The sequence below is a fragment of the Mixophyes fleayi genome, chromosome 12, assembly GCF_038048845.1.
Source record: "Mixophyes fleayi isolate aMixFle1 chromosome 12, aMixFle1.hap1, whole genome shotgun sequence".
Lineage (NCBI taxonomy): Eukaryota > Metazoa > Chordata > Amphibia > Anura > Limnodynastidae > Mixophyes > Mixophyes fleayi.
Window position 1 is genome coordinate 76,737,866 of NC_134413.1, and position 17,394 is coordinate 76,755,259.

At 39.6% G+C, this 17,394-nt stretch overlaps 1 protein-coding gene and 1 long non-coding RNA gene across 4 annotated transcripts in view; one reads left to right on the forward strand and one right to left on the reverse strand.

Annotated features, from left to right (window-relative positions):
- Positions 1-10,842, forward strand: part of LOC142108891 (SLAM family member 9-like) — a 101,617-nt gene extending 90,775 nt beyond the window's left edge. For all 3 annotated transcript variants that reach the window (XM_075192852.1, XM_075192851.1, XM_075192853.1), the window contains 2 exons: positions 1,587-1,682; positions 7,015-10,842. In XM_075192852.1, the coding sequence (XP_075048953.1) occupies positions 1,587-1,682; positions 7,015-7,026 (108 nt within the window). In that variant the 3' untranslated portion in view covers positions 7,027-10,842. The remainder of the gene's footprint in view (positions 1-1,586; positions 1,683-7,014) is intronic.
- Positions 1-17,394, reverse strand: part of LOC142108892 (uncharacterized) — a 126,023-nt gene that overhangs the window by 72,962 nt on the left and 35,667 nt on the right. The window lies entirely within an intron of this gene.

Below are 17,394 nucleotides of genomic sequence, written 5' to 3' on the forward strand. Positions count from 1 at the left end.
AAATATGGTCACCATAGACAATGAATATAGTGTGTTAGCATTATAGTATATAAAAGATAAAGGTAAGTATGGATCTTGGGAATATTGATATATAATAGACACACTATATCAAATATTTATCATGAAATTAGATTCATGATATATGTGTATGATAATCCACTATTAAGATAGATCTTGAAAATATAATATATATAATATATAACTGGTTCTCAGAAAGCAAATAGATTCATATGAATTCAGGTATCCTAATAAATAAAGTTTAGTCTCGTACCTGAAAATGCACATACAATAGTTGAAAAATATATAAATATTAAATAATACACAGTGACGTCATACCCGGAAGTGGAGCCAGCGAGCGGTGGTGCCGCTAGCGCTCTGAGATTTTTCTGACTGTGTGCTTGTTGCTCGGTATTTATTAGGCGCCTGATATATACTTAACTAGGGAATTCAGGGCATATGTAATACTAGTCCATACATTCACATTGATGGTATTATATCAATGGTGTTATTAATAAGGGACCTTTTGATATAACTCTATGGCATATACTGACTTGTGATATATATTTTTTCACTTGTGATTTTGCCAATCACTACTATTCATTATTTAACATGGGGTTGTCAATGTAGGATATCCCTGGCAGGAGCGCTTTATATATACTTTAATCAGGCAATCTTAGGTGTCTGCCACGGTCATCTGGGGCGCTTATATCAGGTTATTATATATGTTTCCACTCTGTCCTACTATCAGATATGGACACCTAGAGACATATAATTTCATATTACCTGGCTCCACTATCCCTAATTTTAACACACATTGCTCTATCTTTTTTTCACCATATTCTATCTGTTTTTTAAATATTTCACTTTTTTACCAATGAGGTTGTATACCATCATCTAGATGGATATGTTTTTCATTTATTAATAAAGGCTTCTTGCCCTGAATTATTTAATGGTGATTATTGAATTTCCTTTCTATGTGGATAGGAGTGCTTCCAATCCCTTCTTTCTCTTATTCCTTGTTATGCTCTATTATGGTAGGGAGCACCCCCTCATATATGTAGACTGTGATTTCTGTATATTCTGAGGTATATCCTAGCTCTGTGCAGGACATTATATAATTCTTTGAGTTTAGTGGCCCTTTAAAGCACCTAGACATATATACAATCAGTAGAAGCTTTTATTCTATAACATTTAGAAGAAATAGGAGAAAGAATAACAAGACCATTGTATCATATGATTTTGTAATCAATTGTTAAAAAGAAAACCGATTCCTGTTCCCCCTAGCTACAGTAATATCTCAGAGTTATCGCCTTAACCTGAGTTCGTAGTCAATCATATTTTAGAATAACATTTAATGTCTTAAATATTCAAGCCACTCTTGGTGACTAGGGGCGACAAGAGGGGGACTGGGATATGTAGTGGAAGGCACCACCAACCTGGTGTGATTATATTGAAATGATTGTTGTGTGAATTTAACATTTCTCATCAATGAACTTTTATCAGAGACATCAACATGAGAGCCTACAGAAACATCAGCCAAAAGAGTGAAATTTAAAAATTGAAGATATAATTTTTGTTTGTTTCAGGAAAGTCCGTCTCAAAGACAAAACTGTTATAAAAATAACGGAGCAAGCGCACAACAAGAAGTAAACAGTGTGTACAGTACGGTTAATCATCCCACGGTATGTAAAATCTTATCATATTAACACCAACTACGCAACATCGCCCGCATACGTCCCTTTCTCTCTCAGGCCACCAAAACCATCATCCACGCACTCATCATCTCCCGCCTCGATTATTGTAACCTCCTCCTCACCGGCCTCCCCCACTCCCGTCTCTCCCCCCTCCGCTCTATACTCAATGCAGCTGCAAGACTCATCTACCTCTCACGCCGCTCCTCCTCTGCCTCCCCTCTCTGCCTTGCCCTACACTGGCTCCCCTTCCCCTACAGAATTCTTTTCAAACTCCTCACCACTACTTACAAGGCTCTCTCCCACTCTACTGCCCCTTATATCTCTAACCTCCTCTCCATTCACACTCCCGCCCACTCCCTGCGCTCGGCCAATGACCGCCACCTCTCCTCCACTCTGATCAACTCTTCCCATTCCAGAATCCAGGACTTTTCCCGTGCAGCCCCCCTTCACTGGAATGACCTCCCTCGCTCCATCCGCCTCTCTCCTACTCTGTGCTCCTTCAAATGTGCACTCAAAACTCACCTCTTTCTTAAAGCCTACCAACCATCTCCTCCGCTCTTTCTCCCCTCTCTCCCATTGCCTCAACTGGCTCCTCTTGTGCCTGGTCTGTTTAACCCTCCCTTAGGATGTAAGCTCGCATGAGCAGGGCCCTCTTCCCTCCTGTCCCCTCACCTGTTCTTCTGCTCCGTGTTTTTTGCATCAGACTGCCTGGAGTTTCTGAAGTATTGGTACTTTTTGTTTATTGTTCTGTACTGTTATACCCTGTATAGTCTACTGTTTGTACTGTGTGCGGCGCTGCAGAAGCCTTGTGGCGCCTAACAAATAAAGGATAATGATAATAATAATAATAATAATAATAATAACACATGATACAAGAGTGGAGCTGTAAGATGACAGTGACCAACGTTCATGGTCTCACCAATGTGGGACTAAAATCTGTCTTTGGATCAGCCCAAAAACATTTCCCCCATATGGGTTGTGCTTTCGAGAGGTTGTAGAACTACCTGTGGTCTATTGCCCTATCAAGAGATGAACGCAGTGTGGATGGCCCTTTAAGTAGTCATCATAGACCATTACTCTGTCAGAAATCACAGAAATGGCTTCAAACCCCAGAACCAACATGCTGCAGCTTTGGTCTGTCTGTGGTTGAACTTAGTGCCATATTTGCTGAGAGTTTGGTCCTCACAGGATCTATTGATCCATAACTTGACTACATTTTGGACCAGTGTGGGGGACGTGACAACATAATGTCATCACGGGCCACCCCTGCTGTACAATTCCGAAGTTCGGGATTCTGAGACAGTAGACAAGTATGTTTTGATCACTGTTATGAGGGTCCCTAAGGGCAATTGTATAAAAATAAGATTATAAAATACTCATTGTATTTAAGGGCAATTTCTTGGCAGCTTCACATTATTAAATCTATAACAGGCTTCTCCATCTTCGTGATAATACACAGCTTTTCCCCTTACTCACATCTGGACAATTGGTCTATGCTAATCTCTAACTGGCAACTACAGCTATTAGTTTAGCAAATTATTAGATTACCAAGTGGACTGCAAAGTATTTCAGAGTTTCATGGTTGGGCTGTTCAACTGTATTTTATAACCTTCTGTTTACAGGCCTATAGCAGGCTTCTTTTTGAGTAATGCAAAGTCTGTAATAACGCTATAATGGTAATTTGTAATAAGTCTATGTATTGTTTGTGGACATAGAATAATAAGGACGTGTCTAGAACTATACTAGTAGGTTAATTGGCTGCTAGCAAAAATTGGCCCTAGTTTGTGTGTGTGTGTGTGTGTGTGTGTGTGTATGTTAGGGAATTTAGACTGTAAGCTCCAATGGGGCAGGGACTGATGTGGAGGAGTTCTCTGTACAGCGCTGCAGAATCAGTGGCGCTATATAAATAAATGATGATGTTGATTTATGGTCATGACCTCTTCTGTAATAAAAAAAAAAACAAAACAAAACAACAGCTGCTAAAAAAACAGGAAGTATTGGTGTGCACAGCTGACAACATTGTGATAGCCTGGTGTGTGGAAGTGTGTACAAGGGAGTGATAATAAAAAAAATGTGAATTTAGTGTGTAAAAAAACAATTCGGGTTTATATAAACTAAGCTAAACTCCAGAAATAAAGCATTTAAAGGGAAAGCATAGCCACTATATGATATTAGTATATAGCAAAGGCTGTGCATTACATAGCTGAATAATATAAATAAAATAAGATTGTTTATACTTAACTAAATAGGGCCAAAATGCTTTTCTTTCACCTCTCTGTGGCAGGAGGCCATATTAGGAGGAAAGTGGTTTTCTCTAACTAGGCAGAGTTTGGCTGACAGATTTGCAAACTTGCTGTGCAGAAACACACAGCGTGAATTGGTAAATAGTCACTTGTTTTACAGTGCTTATGGGTACTGGCTGGCATACTAGTGGTTAGCAGTTGGGTGTATTGAATTAGTAGCGTTTAATTTAGATCACCCCTATTTTGCAGTAGCATTATTCAATTTTGGGGTCGGTTTTATGGGGAAGGTGTGTTTTTTGGAGTATTTTAAGTTTTTACTGTATATTTTGGTGACCACATAGTGGTATTAGTTCTGGGGAGTTTTGTGGCCAGCAGGGTAGTATTATAATATCTTAATAGCTAGCTCTGGGTGACAGATGGTATTGGTACCTACGTTCCATGAGTGTCTTACACTTACTGTATATATGAAGAGTTGTAGAATACTACTGGAGCCAATTATGAATAGGGTGACTGCAGTTTAATGGTTGTTTTACTATGTCTTATGTTCTTGCTGCGATTTGGTTTTTCTGATTCACATCCAAGTGATTAAAACAGCAGAAAGAGGCATTCTGATGCTGCTATCTAGCAATGGATTATTACTGTGATCCTTTCCTGCAGTGGTTGTGTCTGGTTCCACTTGCTGCTATCTAGCAAAGAACTATTGCTGTGCTCCGTTCCTGCACTGGTCGTGTCCGGATCCACCTGCTGCTATCTAGCAATGGACTATTACTGTGCTCCAGCCTGCACTGGCTGAGTTTCATTCCACTTGCAGTTATCTAGCAATAAACTATTACTGTGCTCCTTTCCTGCACTGGCGGTGTCTGGTTTCACTTGCTGCTATGTAGCGCTGTACTACAAAGTGTACTCCAATCCTGTATCTGCTGTGTCCAGTTGTCTCCACCTGCTGAGCTTTGCAACTTGATGGTATTAAAGAGATGCCAGTGCCTCACCTGTCTTCACTGTGTGGTTGTCGCTGTGCCTCCAACTACAGTGTTGGCACTGTGCTACATTACAGCTCATCAGTTTCTCCCTTGAGTTTGAGTCCAACTCACCAAGGATGTCAAGGCTGAACTTCTTCCAGCTTGTCGACCATGTTGCCCGTAATTGCTGATCCGATTGTGAGTACATCGTACTGCAAGCAATGATGATGAGTACATCTTCATGGCCAGTGATTTCTTATTTGGGTGATGGATATATACTATTATAAGTAATGGCGCTCTATCTTTCTGCAGCCTTTTATCTTCCTTATGTATTGGGACACATGATTCCCATTTACCATTTATTATTTTAAACCTGTGTGATCTCAGTATTGTATTACCTGGTGCCAGAGGTAAAGATTCTCAGCAACTGGAGTCTAACCCTACTTGAGTTCCAAGATAGTTCCCGACAGTTCCAAAGAGCAAATAAATCAGTTCAATAAGAGGACATTAAAATAAACCCCCATTTATGGTTGTTCGCAATTGTGGGGTCCAGGCCAAGCTATTTCCTCATACTCTTTCATAGTCCACCACTGTATCCCTATCTCAATGCTGTGATAAATGTGTGAGGCCATACTGTTAATTCGGAGTGTCAATATATAACTGGCAGAACTGTGTCATCATAATTACCTTAGATACTTGGCCAGATGGATATGGGGGGGGTCTATCAACAGTTGGATATCCAGTTATATAGATCATTTAGTCTGCCAGCTGTGGTTCGGGCTTATCGTTGAGTTCATTAATACCGAAAGAAAATTGGGGCGGATGAACTTACTCAACACTTTTTAGCCAAGCATCTCTGGTAGACGTGGACAACCTCTATCTCTGATTGGTACAAATCTGTGTGAGCAGAATATTGAGTATTTTAGAAAGATTATTGTACGTCTTCTAAGACACTGGTGCGTTAGTAACAGATGGCTCGTTTATTTTTGTATGTGATTTTGTTAAATGGTAGTGGGCGGTGAGAATGTCTCACTATGATGTTGATTGTTTTAGGGTTTTATTACTACAGCTTGTAGACATGGAAACTGTTCCTTTGTTATGGGTGGAATATTGATGTATGGAACTGGCATTTGGCCTATTGTGGATTTCTTCTGGTGAAATGCCTATTTGGGCTTCGTTGCGGGTATTGTTTCATGACGCGTTTTACTATAATGTTTTCTCTGCAACAGGCTTATGAGGTTAAGCGTCTTGCATCTCTCAAAATTACTATGTGAGACCTTTGTTTTGTTTAATTTTGGGTGCTTACAGGTTTGTCAGTCTGTAGGATACAGTTTTCTTATTTGGCACAGAGTCAAATCTGGTGCCCAAATGCTGCAGGATATGTTTGCTGTTAGTAGACAAAAAGTCCAAGCATAACCCTGTTATTATGGAGGTGGCATCGCCAATATCACAAATCTGCAGTGAGCATTTTCTGTAGCTGATGGTTAATCCCTAACTATATTAAATAAAGTCTTCATCCACAATTGTTTAGTTTATTTTCATGTTCAACAAGGAATATTCCCTTACCCAAAATTTAATAATTTTTCAAATATCATACTATAAATCTAATCAACTATTTAGGTAATCCCCTCCCGAAACAGCAGCAATCCATAGTCATACCACCCAGTCGGAAACTTTGTCTCGACTGCCGGATAGTTGAGAAGATTTGGGCGGGTGCCACTGATGCATACAACAATTCTAGAGTTTTTGAGAAGAGGGAGGTTGGAGGGGTCCTAGCTCCCCATTTTTATCTGCAGGCTGTGCGTAAGGTCTTCCAATTTGGTTCAGAACAATGTTGTGAAGTATGTACACATAATGTATATATACAAAGCTATACTTACTGAGGAGAGATGAGCTAAATAATTCATAATTCAGCAATTTCACAACTTTTTTTGTTTAAACTAGTAATAAAAAATAAAAAAAATTTACCAAAAATATAACAGTCGACCCAATACTGGAAATTGTTCCACAATTTTGCGTAAGATTTATCTGTGTTTATTACTTGTGCTATGTAATTACTTTATGTATTCTTGAAATTTTTATCTGTTGACCATCTCACAATATTTTACTTTCATATAGGTACCTGAATGAGTGGGTCCAGAGTACGTGAAACAGATAATCATCTAAAAGAACAACAACAGCTTGTACAAATGTGTATAAAACCAACAGATTGCAGCCTAAGCACACCAACATTATGGAAATTACAAAATTAATCATTAACATATCTGGATCTCGAGACGCATTGTATTCAGAGAATATCATTATACTGTATTGGCAGCCTGTAAAGTGGCAAGTCTGTTTCAAGATGACTTATTGACTTCCAAAAGATTCTAATCAGTTTCTGACTCCTTATATTCCCAACTCGCTTACTTCAGTCCACAGATGAAGGACTACTAATCATACCTAGCACCTCCTGTACTTCATATAGGGACCAAGCTTTTAGCTTTGCTGCTCCTAGTTTTTGGAACTTGCTACCTTGAACAGTTTTAGAGGCCACCTCCCAACAAATCTTCAAAATCAGATTGAAGATTCACTCTGATAGGCAAATGAACGACTACTAACAATCCCTTGAATCTCCCGTACTTCATATGGTTACAGAGCTTTTAGTTTTTCTGCACCTACTCTTTGGAACTCGCTACCTAGCTAAGTTCAAGAGGCCTCCTTGCTACAAATCTTCAAAATCAGACTGAAGACTCACTCTGATAGGCAAATGAAGGACTAACCATCCCTTGATTCTCCCTGTACTTCATATGGATACCAAGCTTTTAGTTTTGCTGCACCTACTCTTTGGAACTCGCTACCTATCACAGTTCAAGAGGCCTCCTCGCTACAAATCTTCAAAAACAGACTCAAGACTCACTTTGCTCAGCAAATGAAGGACTACTAACCATCCCTTGAATCTCCCGTACTTCATATGAGGACCGAGCATTTAGCTTTGCTGCACCTACTCACTGGAACCTGCTACCTCGCACAGTTTCGGAGGCCTCCTCTCTATAAACCTTAAAAAACAGACTGAAGACTCACTTTGATCGGTAAATGAAGAACTACTAACCATCCCTAGAATCTCCTGTAATTCACATGAGGCCTGAGCTTTTAGCTTTGTTAGTTCCTACTCTTTGGAACAGTTCAAGAGGGCTCCTGTCTATAAATTTTCAAAATCAGACTCAAGAATTATCTGTTTACACAAGCATTTCATTTATGCACCTATACTTTCATAATAACCAATGCTTATCTCTCTTTTCTGTATTTCTTCAATATGTTTATTTTTATCGTGTTTTATATATTCTGAAAATGGTTTTAAAATGCTTTTTTTTTATTATTATTATAATTTATTTTTATATAACCAAAATATTCCGCAGCGCTGAATATGGCTGTAACTTCTTAAACAGACAAAGTGCACACAATTTGGGAGCACCTGGAGGAAATCCACGGAAACATGGGTAAAACATACAAACTCCACACAGATACAGCCCGGGAATCGAATTCATGACCCTAGAGCTGTGAGACAGCAATGCTAACTACCGTGCCACCTTGCTGACCAGTGCTTTGGTTCCTATTAAGAAAAGTGCTATATAAAAGGAAATTTGGATTACATACTCTAAATTGGATTTGGAATCCAAGAATCTATCTACCATATTTTCAAAGCCATAAAGTAATCTGCTTGTGCTTTGTGAACCAACTTGTGTACTTATCCATTCACCAACTACTTGCGTGATGTTAAGTGACTTGGGCCAGATTCAACAGACATTTCCAAGAATCGAGAGCTGTGTTGGAAAATCTCAACAAGGTCGGAGAGGGTAGGAGAAATAATGATGCTACAGAGGACTGAGTTGCAGATTGTCTTCTGTATATTAAATATGGAGAAAATAAGAGGAACGTGGGGGATGGTGAAAAAGGATTATCGAGAGATAACAAATAAAATAAATGGAATTCAAGTGCATCCAGACTCCATTTAGCTAGGAACTCCCTCACCCTCCCAGGTCCTCCAACCAAAGATACAAACAATCATAGATACCAACATCTTGATGAGAAGATCCATGTACTGGTCATATAAACGGATGCATTTGTGCAAAAATTGGCAGATAAAAGTACAAAGTTGTTGGAGTTCATTTTTTTAATGACCCTTTTAGTTGTATCCGATGTGGCAGCTCTGTGTCTGTACTCATGTTTTACAATAACTCACGTCTTCTGAAATGACAGCCCACTTGTTTCCAGTAAAGAAACTCAGCAGAGAAACCACATTACAATTATGAAACATACGTGGTTCTCTCAGTTCAAAAAAAGTAGGAACAGAGTTTAAAGAGAAGTGTTTTGCAAGACTCAAACTGAGCACTTTGGTCTGACTCTAAACATCTAGCCACATATATCTTGTAGAATGCAAGGACCATTCCCACGGTTACAAGACTTTGTCTACAGCTTTATTATGCATTCCATAAATGTGAAAATGTGTCCTGTCGTGGATTACAAAGCTTTGTTAAGTAAAAGTTAGATATTTGGGAAGTATGCACCAAAGAGCAGTTTTTCCACAATTCTGTTTAAAATGGTTTTATATGTGCTATTTTCAAGCCGTGTGATTTATTAAAGTAAAAACACATTTGTACAAACTGGCAGAGAGCAAACCGCCATGCCCGTCTCATGACCTGGGATCAAACAATCAGTCCAATGTATCAAGCAGTACTTAGCAAATCCACACGGAAAACCACATAAAAGGACACAGATTTTTTTAGAAGGGGTCCTCATTGAATTCCATCCATTTTCAGGACTGTGCCTAAAAAAATTTGCTTGATTTACAGTTGACCTTTAAAATGCACCCACAAAGCAGACACACAAAGACACACCTCCTATCTTAACGATACACGGTAGTCAATATTGGGCACATCGCAAAGGGTTATGTCACAAGTGAACCAGTTTTATAAGTGATATTCGGTTTGCAAATCAGAGGTTTGTTGCAAACCACATGTGGCTCGTTGTAAACCGCTTTGCGGTTTGCGTCTTTTAAATAACAAATACCGCAGTTTGTGTTTGATATCCATATCAAACTGATGGCAGTTTTAAAATCGCGAAAGAATCCTTAGTGTTATATACCACTCACGGTTAATCTGTTGCTCCCTCGGATAGAAATATCTGTATCGAACAATGTTAAGCACAACCCCAACAGAAATCAAAAAGGAAATAAAAGCTGTGAATTTGATAACACAACAAGCCGATTAGTAATATTAGGATAACAGAGGACAGGTTATTGGCCCGAAGGCATAAAAGCACCCAGGTTGTGGTAAAATAAAAGAAATTAAGCTGGCTTGGTTGTTTTACAATAGTTAGCCAATCAGAAGAGATTTGGGGATTATTTTTATTCACCAAACAAGTCTCATGTGTCTTTATTATTTATTAAGCTAGTGTTCAATCAAACACACTTCTTTTATTGTATAGGCAAATAAATATGTAGAGATGAGCGAAGTTTTCAAAGCTGTGCTGCTAAATATTCGCCTTGCCCGCAGTTGGTTGCAGTATGCTGCACATTTCACTGAATTTGGTCACACCTCCCAGCAGAATGAATTGGCCATTGGTCATCTCAGCTCTAATGTATTAGACTATCCATTCATTGAAATGAAAATTTGCAAACACAGTGTAGAATGGTGTTCTGTGGAATGGCAAAACGGGACTTAAAAACTATCGCTGGAACGTTGCATCTCTGTGAAACAGTCTGTCCCCCCCGCAAAGACATTTGTAAATATCGCCCAAAACTGGAAAATAGGGGCCTATAAAAGGAAACTTGCTTGTCTGCACAATTTGTGGAAAGGTCACATTACCACGTACCAGAGATGAGGTTTACTGTGCACACTTTGTACATTGGAATTTTTATGTTGTTTTCTAATTTTTTTATTAAACTTTTAAAGCAAGTAACATTCATAGTTCAGATTGGGTTGAATTATTTTGACATATGTTCTGTGGAATTCATTTGTCTAATAACCACATTGCTTTTCTGTTTAAGAAAAGGAGAAGAGGAAGGTCTATAAAAATGTAGCTATAAGACAGGAAACCGCAATGAGTATCAGTTATGTTTTGGAACTTATAATGCTAGTGGGCTGCTCAATTTAGGGTGTTCCTTTATTAAGCAACTAACAGGAAAAAAATTATCTCTCTCATCCAGCTGCAAGAAACTGCATTACCACTGCAAGGCCCCCAAAAATTGCTTCTCCGAGCCAGAATACAGTTTAGTATATTGTAATATGCATTAAATGTAGTGCCTAAATTATAAAAATTACTGATACAATATATGTATAGTACGAGAAGTACTGATAACACCATCCCGTATTAGATATATAACAGCATGGCAAGCAGGCTGGATTACCCGGTGGGCTCGCCAGCCACCCTGCTTGAATAACATTCTTTTAAACTGAAACGTGCCTTAGAAGCAAACAATGCCCGTATGCCAAGAGAAGGGGGGGGCTCCCAATTTCCCAATTGCAACCAACCAGCAATCCCGCCATACAATCGGTGATCACCCCTCTGAATAATCACCTACAAGTCGACTATGACAATTACCAAATTCACTATATTCTTAAAAAAATATTCTTAATTATATTTTTTAAACGTTTCTATATCAAAATATTCCTAGCATATCATTAAAATACTGTGCAACTTATTAAAGCAGGTAGGCAACACACATAAAGAAACTGGACGAAAAGCAGCTGAGGTTAAATTCTCCCTTATATATAACGGCTTCCCACCTGCCTTAGCAAAACACAAGCTCCCTCGCCATCCCAATCAGACTGAGGAGCCAAGCTTACTCTTAAAACGTGTACAAGAGACGTCTCTGAACCACAAGACCACGGCACGCGGCAGGGTGGCAGAGAACAGGGCAATGGGCACAATCCCAATATTAATCTCCTAATTGCCTATGGAGGAGGGGTGGCAGGACATAGTCATCCCTGTGACACTAACTAGGCCTATCTCACCAATATGAATGTTACAATGAAATTAAGCACATAGACTGTTGTTTAGGGGGGAAAGGCCACAACCAACTAGATGTTAATAATTAACCAAACAAAATTTCAATCATCATACAAAACATTAACAATTAATCCAGCCAAACTGGCCTTACAGCCATGGATAAACAAATCACTTGTGATCCCTCCACATTCCCAAGACTACCCATTTAAAAAATCCCAACTGCGCGGAGACGATTTAAAACTTAAATTAGTCTCATCCCTTCTACCTTTAACAAAACCCTTTTCAAAAAATCCATCTCCAGGTTAATCACATAAAGTTGGATATTTTTCCTATGTTGTTACCAGCCTTTCATCGCTACTCACTCCGAATAATTGGCAAAGGCCCCAAAATAAAAATGAGATAATAGGCATCCCCATGGCAAATGGTTTGTTTTTTTTAAAATAAAGATATCGCTCAAATTAAAAACCTAAGGGACAGATTTATCAAAGAGTGAAAAGCCGTTTTTGATGGTAATTGGGGACGGAGAAAAGTGGTAGACTTAGCTGTTCAGTGATAGCTGGCAAAATTCTTCTCTTCCAGGTATGTTCCCTTCTAGTTTTCATTAAACATACACAGCAATAAGTCCTCGCATGTGCAGTGTATTATGTTTTATGTGCACTACACCGCATTTGATTGGCCAACGAATGTGATTGCCTACAGAGTAGAAGCGGTAATAGTCTGTAGCATTTTATATTCCCCCTTAGCTTAATATGATCCGATGATACCCCCACAACTTACCTCTTGTAAAACGATCTGTTAAGTGATTATCTGGCAGCTATTACTGGAGACAGGAAGGTGGGGAGGAGCAAGCAGCCTTCCGGGAAGGAATCAGGATCTATTCCCCATATCTCCATTCTGCCGGGGCTGGAAAGCAGTCACAAAACTGGATAATAGATGGTGTTAACTTTTCAGATGTTAATATTACAAGCGCATTTCACCGCTTGTTAAATAGACTCTTTCACTGTCTCCTTAGAGTTCTATTGGGACAATGATATTCACTGTCTCGAGAGTAAACTCTTGATATATTGATTGAAGTGTTAACAGAGCCTTTTCGCCGGAGTTTAGACTTAACACTGCTTCATAAATACACCCCATAGTCCAAGCCTGAGCAATCCGAGAGACTATGGCCCTCTAGCATTGAAGAGGGCCACACATTACCGTTAATCTCAGTACTGAGCTACAGCAATATATCTAATCACAAAAAGAGAAAGCTATCTGTAATAACATATCAGCATTTTAAACAAACGTTACAAACTATAACAAACACATCTGGCAAAGCAGGAAGGAGCTGGAGCCCGCAGGTGAAGGCTCGGAGAGCTGCATGTGGCCCCAGGGCCACCTGTTGCCATAACTGCTATAGTCATCATCATCATCATTTATTTATATAGCGCCACTAATTCCGCAGCGCTGTACAGATAACTCATTCACATCAGTCCCTGCCCCATTGGAGCTTAGTCTAAATTTCCTAACATACACACACAGACATACAGACTAGGGTCAATTTGTTAGCAGCCAATTAACCTACCAGTATGTTTTTGGAGTGTGGGAGGAAACCGGAGCACCCGGAGGAAACCCCCGCAAACACGGGGAGAACATACAAACTTCACACAGATAAGACCATGGTCGGGAATTGAACTCATGACACCAGTGCTGTGAGGCAGAAGTGCTAACTACTAAGCCACCGTGCTAACCTAGTCAAAAGGCAGAATGAATGAGGATCATTTATGAACCATAAGAAACGAGGGCCTGTGCTGTTTTTATTTGCGCAATTAGGCCAAATTGTCCGCCAATGTATTTCAAGGTGCGCAACCACTTCTTGGTCTTTGGAAACACCCTTGTAAAATCAATCTGAACCTATATTTGCAAGTTAGTAGATTCTCCATAAACTGTGCATGGTGGAAGTAGTCAAAATATCACATCAAAGTATGTGTTTGCAGGATATTGCATAGCTTGAAGTGAACATAGTAATGCGCTTTACCACAAAAGGACAAGTGAAAGGTGCAAAGTGCCTCCCATTATAAGTATAGTTGTGAGTTTGGGTTTCTGGATCCTCTGACCACCTGGAAAATTCAAATCCTTCCACCCTACCCGGCTGATCTAAATAACCTAATCCTGCAAAATGAAACCTCATTTGTCCACTAATTAGAAAACTAGTGGGTTTGATATGTATTAAGCAAGGAACGCCCTCACTCAACTCCTCTCAATGGATCACGCAAAGGTTTGCCCCCCGCCCCACCTGCAGATGCCACCATCTTGGCCTGCAAATCCATGTGGATTCTGCATTTGTGAAAAAGTGGGTGGGTGCGTGACATCACAAAGCAGCATTTGTCTTTGCACTTTCCAAAATGACTTTTATTGTCACCTTTCCCAAAAGAGCTCCTAGACTAACATTATTTACCAGTCCCACTGCAGAATCAAATGACTCATAGAATATACTGCATACACCTTTATCATTCAGAGAAGCACCAAGAAAAGATGGTTAGGTAATCTTAATGTTCCCAAAGCTTTTGGGAGGACTATTCCTAATGGAGAACATCTAAATTATCACATGTCTTAAAAATGGACCTTACTGTCCCTCGGGCACACTTATTGTTCCTGTGCTATATCAAGCGAAAACAACTGTATACTCATGTACTCTGCATTTGTTACTTAGCTGTATAAACAGGACTGCAGCATTACCTGCCTGATTTATATTTTAGCTTTTTGCTCTTACACAGAATACAAACAAAACAACACCCTATCAACAGACTTATGATAACCTATTCTAATAAACCAATATAGCCATTCAAGATCAAATAAATTATCCATGAAGGTCTTACAACATTAAGGATAACAGTATTTGGCCTCACACAATATCAAGGATAGGCCAAAATAACAGATACAATGTGATGCGGTTTTGAATTTGATACCATGGGAGTAATAGGCAAGCAATAAGTATTGTAAAAATATGAAATAGTACATTGAAATAGCACAGAATCAATTCATACAGATATTTAGATTTGTTTCCACATCATTGTCAACATAAGGAAATGCAATACATATTTTAAGGCCAGGGAACCCAGTATTTTATGATCATCACCAGCTGCATAACTAGAGTTTAATCATTTAGACAAGTGTTTCCTAAACCTGGTCCCCAGGGACCCCTAACAGTGCATGTTTTCCATATCTCTTTGCTGGAGCACAGGTGCAATCATTACTGACTGACACATATTGAAAGATCCACAGGTGGTATAATTATATCACTGGTCACCTGGATAACCTGCACTGTTAGGGATCCCTGAGGACTGGATTTGGGAAACACTGATCTAGACCATATCTAATATATTTTAATTCACTGTCTCTAGTGAGGTATACATGTCGTTCATGACCTATGGTTTCATTTACCAAACTAAGCTTGGACCATTTTTAGCCATCCATGACCTTTTACCCAAACTTGGACCATTCTTAGCCATTCATGACCTTTTACCCAAGCTTGGACCATTCTTAGCCCTCCATGACCTTTTAACCAAGCTTGGACCATTCTTAGCCATGCATGACCTTTTACCCAAGCTTGGACCATTCTTATCCATCCATGACCTTTTACCCAGGCTTGGACCATTCTTAGCCATCCATGACCTTTTACCCAAGCTTGGACCATTCTTAGCCATCCATCACCTTTTACCCAAGCTTGGACCATTCTTAGCCATCCATCACCTTTTACCCAAGCTTGGACCATTCTTAGCCATCCATCACCTTTTACCCAAGCTTGGACCATTTTTAGCCATTCATGACCTTTTACCCAAGCTTGGACCACTCTTAGCCATCCATGACCTTTTACCCAAGCTTGGACCATTCTTATCCATCCATGACCTTTTACCCAAGCTTGGACCATTCTTATCCATCCATGACCTTTTACCCAGGCTTGGACCATTCTTAGCCATCCATGACCTTTTACCCAAGCTTGGACCATTCTTAGCCATCCATCACCTTTTACCCAAGCTTAGATCATTCTTAGCCATCCATGACCTTTTAGCAAAGCCTGGACCATTCTTAGCCATCCATGACTTTTTACCCAAGCTTGAACCATTCTAAGCCATCCATGACCTTTTACCCAAGTTTGGACCATTCTTAGCCACCCATGACCTTGCTTGCTATTATACATTTTACACCCTCATTACTGCACAATGACTACTGCAAAACACAATAGTTTTCTGTAGTTGCCATTAGCACTATTACCTCTCTAGGTGTAGAAATACAGGGGCATATCATTGTGATATCATCCCGTGCAGTGTTAAATCGCTACAAGCATTGCTAATAAACGCTTGTACAAACTCTTCAGCCATTCATGCAGCAAGAAAAGGGGAAAACGCGTTAGGGTGTTCACAACAAGCTGATGTCAGTGGAATGGACATGCAAACTATCACCAGCAAAGGAAAGAGAAAAATCTATTTAAGAATCAAAAAATCTATTATGATGGAAAGATACAGAAGTTGTTGGGTGTTTTTTTTAGAAACAGGATGAAGAGTCAACTAATTCTGCAAGTTATAGACAGAAATAGTGGAAACATGTGATGCACTGGAATGTTGTCAGAAGAAGGTTCACTGGTGACCAGAATTATCCAAATTTGCCACTGAAACTCTTTTCTGCCCATGTTTTAGTGTTTTGTCGGAACAGGTCTTACGGTTTAATTGTAACAAATTATTTCCACTATATTTGTCTTTTCTCTGCCATTTACAGAGCTGTCTGCCACGGGTCGTGCCCAGAGGGTCATGCATACATGGTAATGTGCCGCTCTCTCCCCTACTCCATGCACCAAAATCAGGTCAGGTCAACTCTGCACCATGTTTAAGCAGCTGCATTGTCTGTAACAACTAAATATTATATATCTGCTTCAAAAACGCAACACTGCTCCTCTATGTACATACTTAAAGCCCTAAATTCCCAAAGATATTAAACTGCAAAATAAATATTATCTGTATAATTGTTTAATGTTTCAGCAGAACGCTCTTGAGCTATGTGACCCAAAACACTTACAAGGTAACATGCAAAACTGCAAAAACACCATGTTAAATACTATTTGATGACTGGAGCCTTTATTTGTACCAAGTATGTCTAATTTTCTGCCAAAGCCTTATGGGTCTGTGGGGGCATTTGCAAAGGTGCACCAGCCAGTAGTTGGACCGTGCGACGACGATCCTTGCTGACTAGACGCATGAGATTTATTTTGCATAGTAAGAATTTTAAAATGAGGTGAAGGAGTAGACATTGAGCATTGTTAGGGGCTTTCCATTCTTTGCATAGACCACAGAGTTACGGACACTCCGCAAAGACACTTGCATTTTGCACCAGCTCTGAGCTGAGAACTTGGATTTTATAACTATTGTAAAGATACCGTGTTTTCTGGCCCAATTCTACAACTTCACACTGGCTGGCCACCCATGGGTGTCTTACTGTGCCAGGGAAACTTACCCTTCTAATGTTCCTATAGTC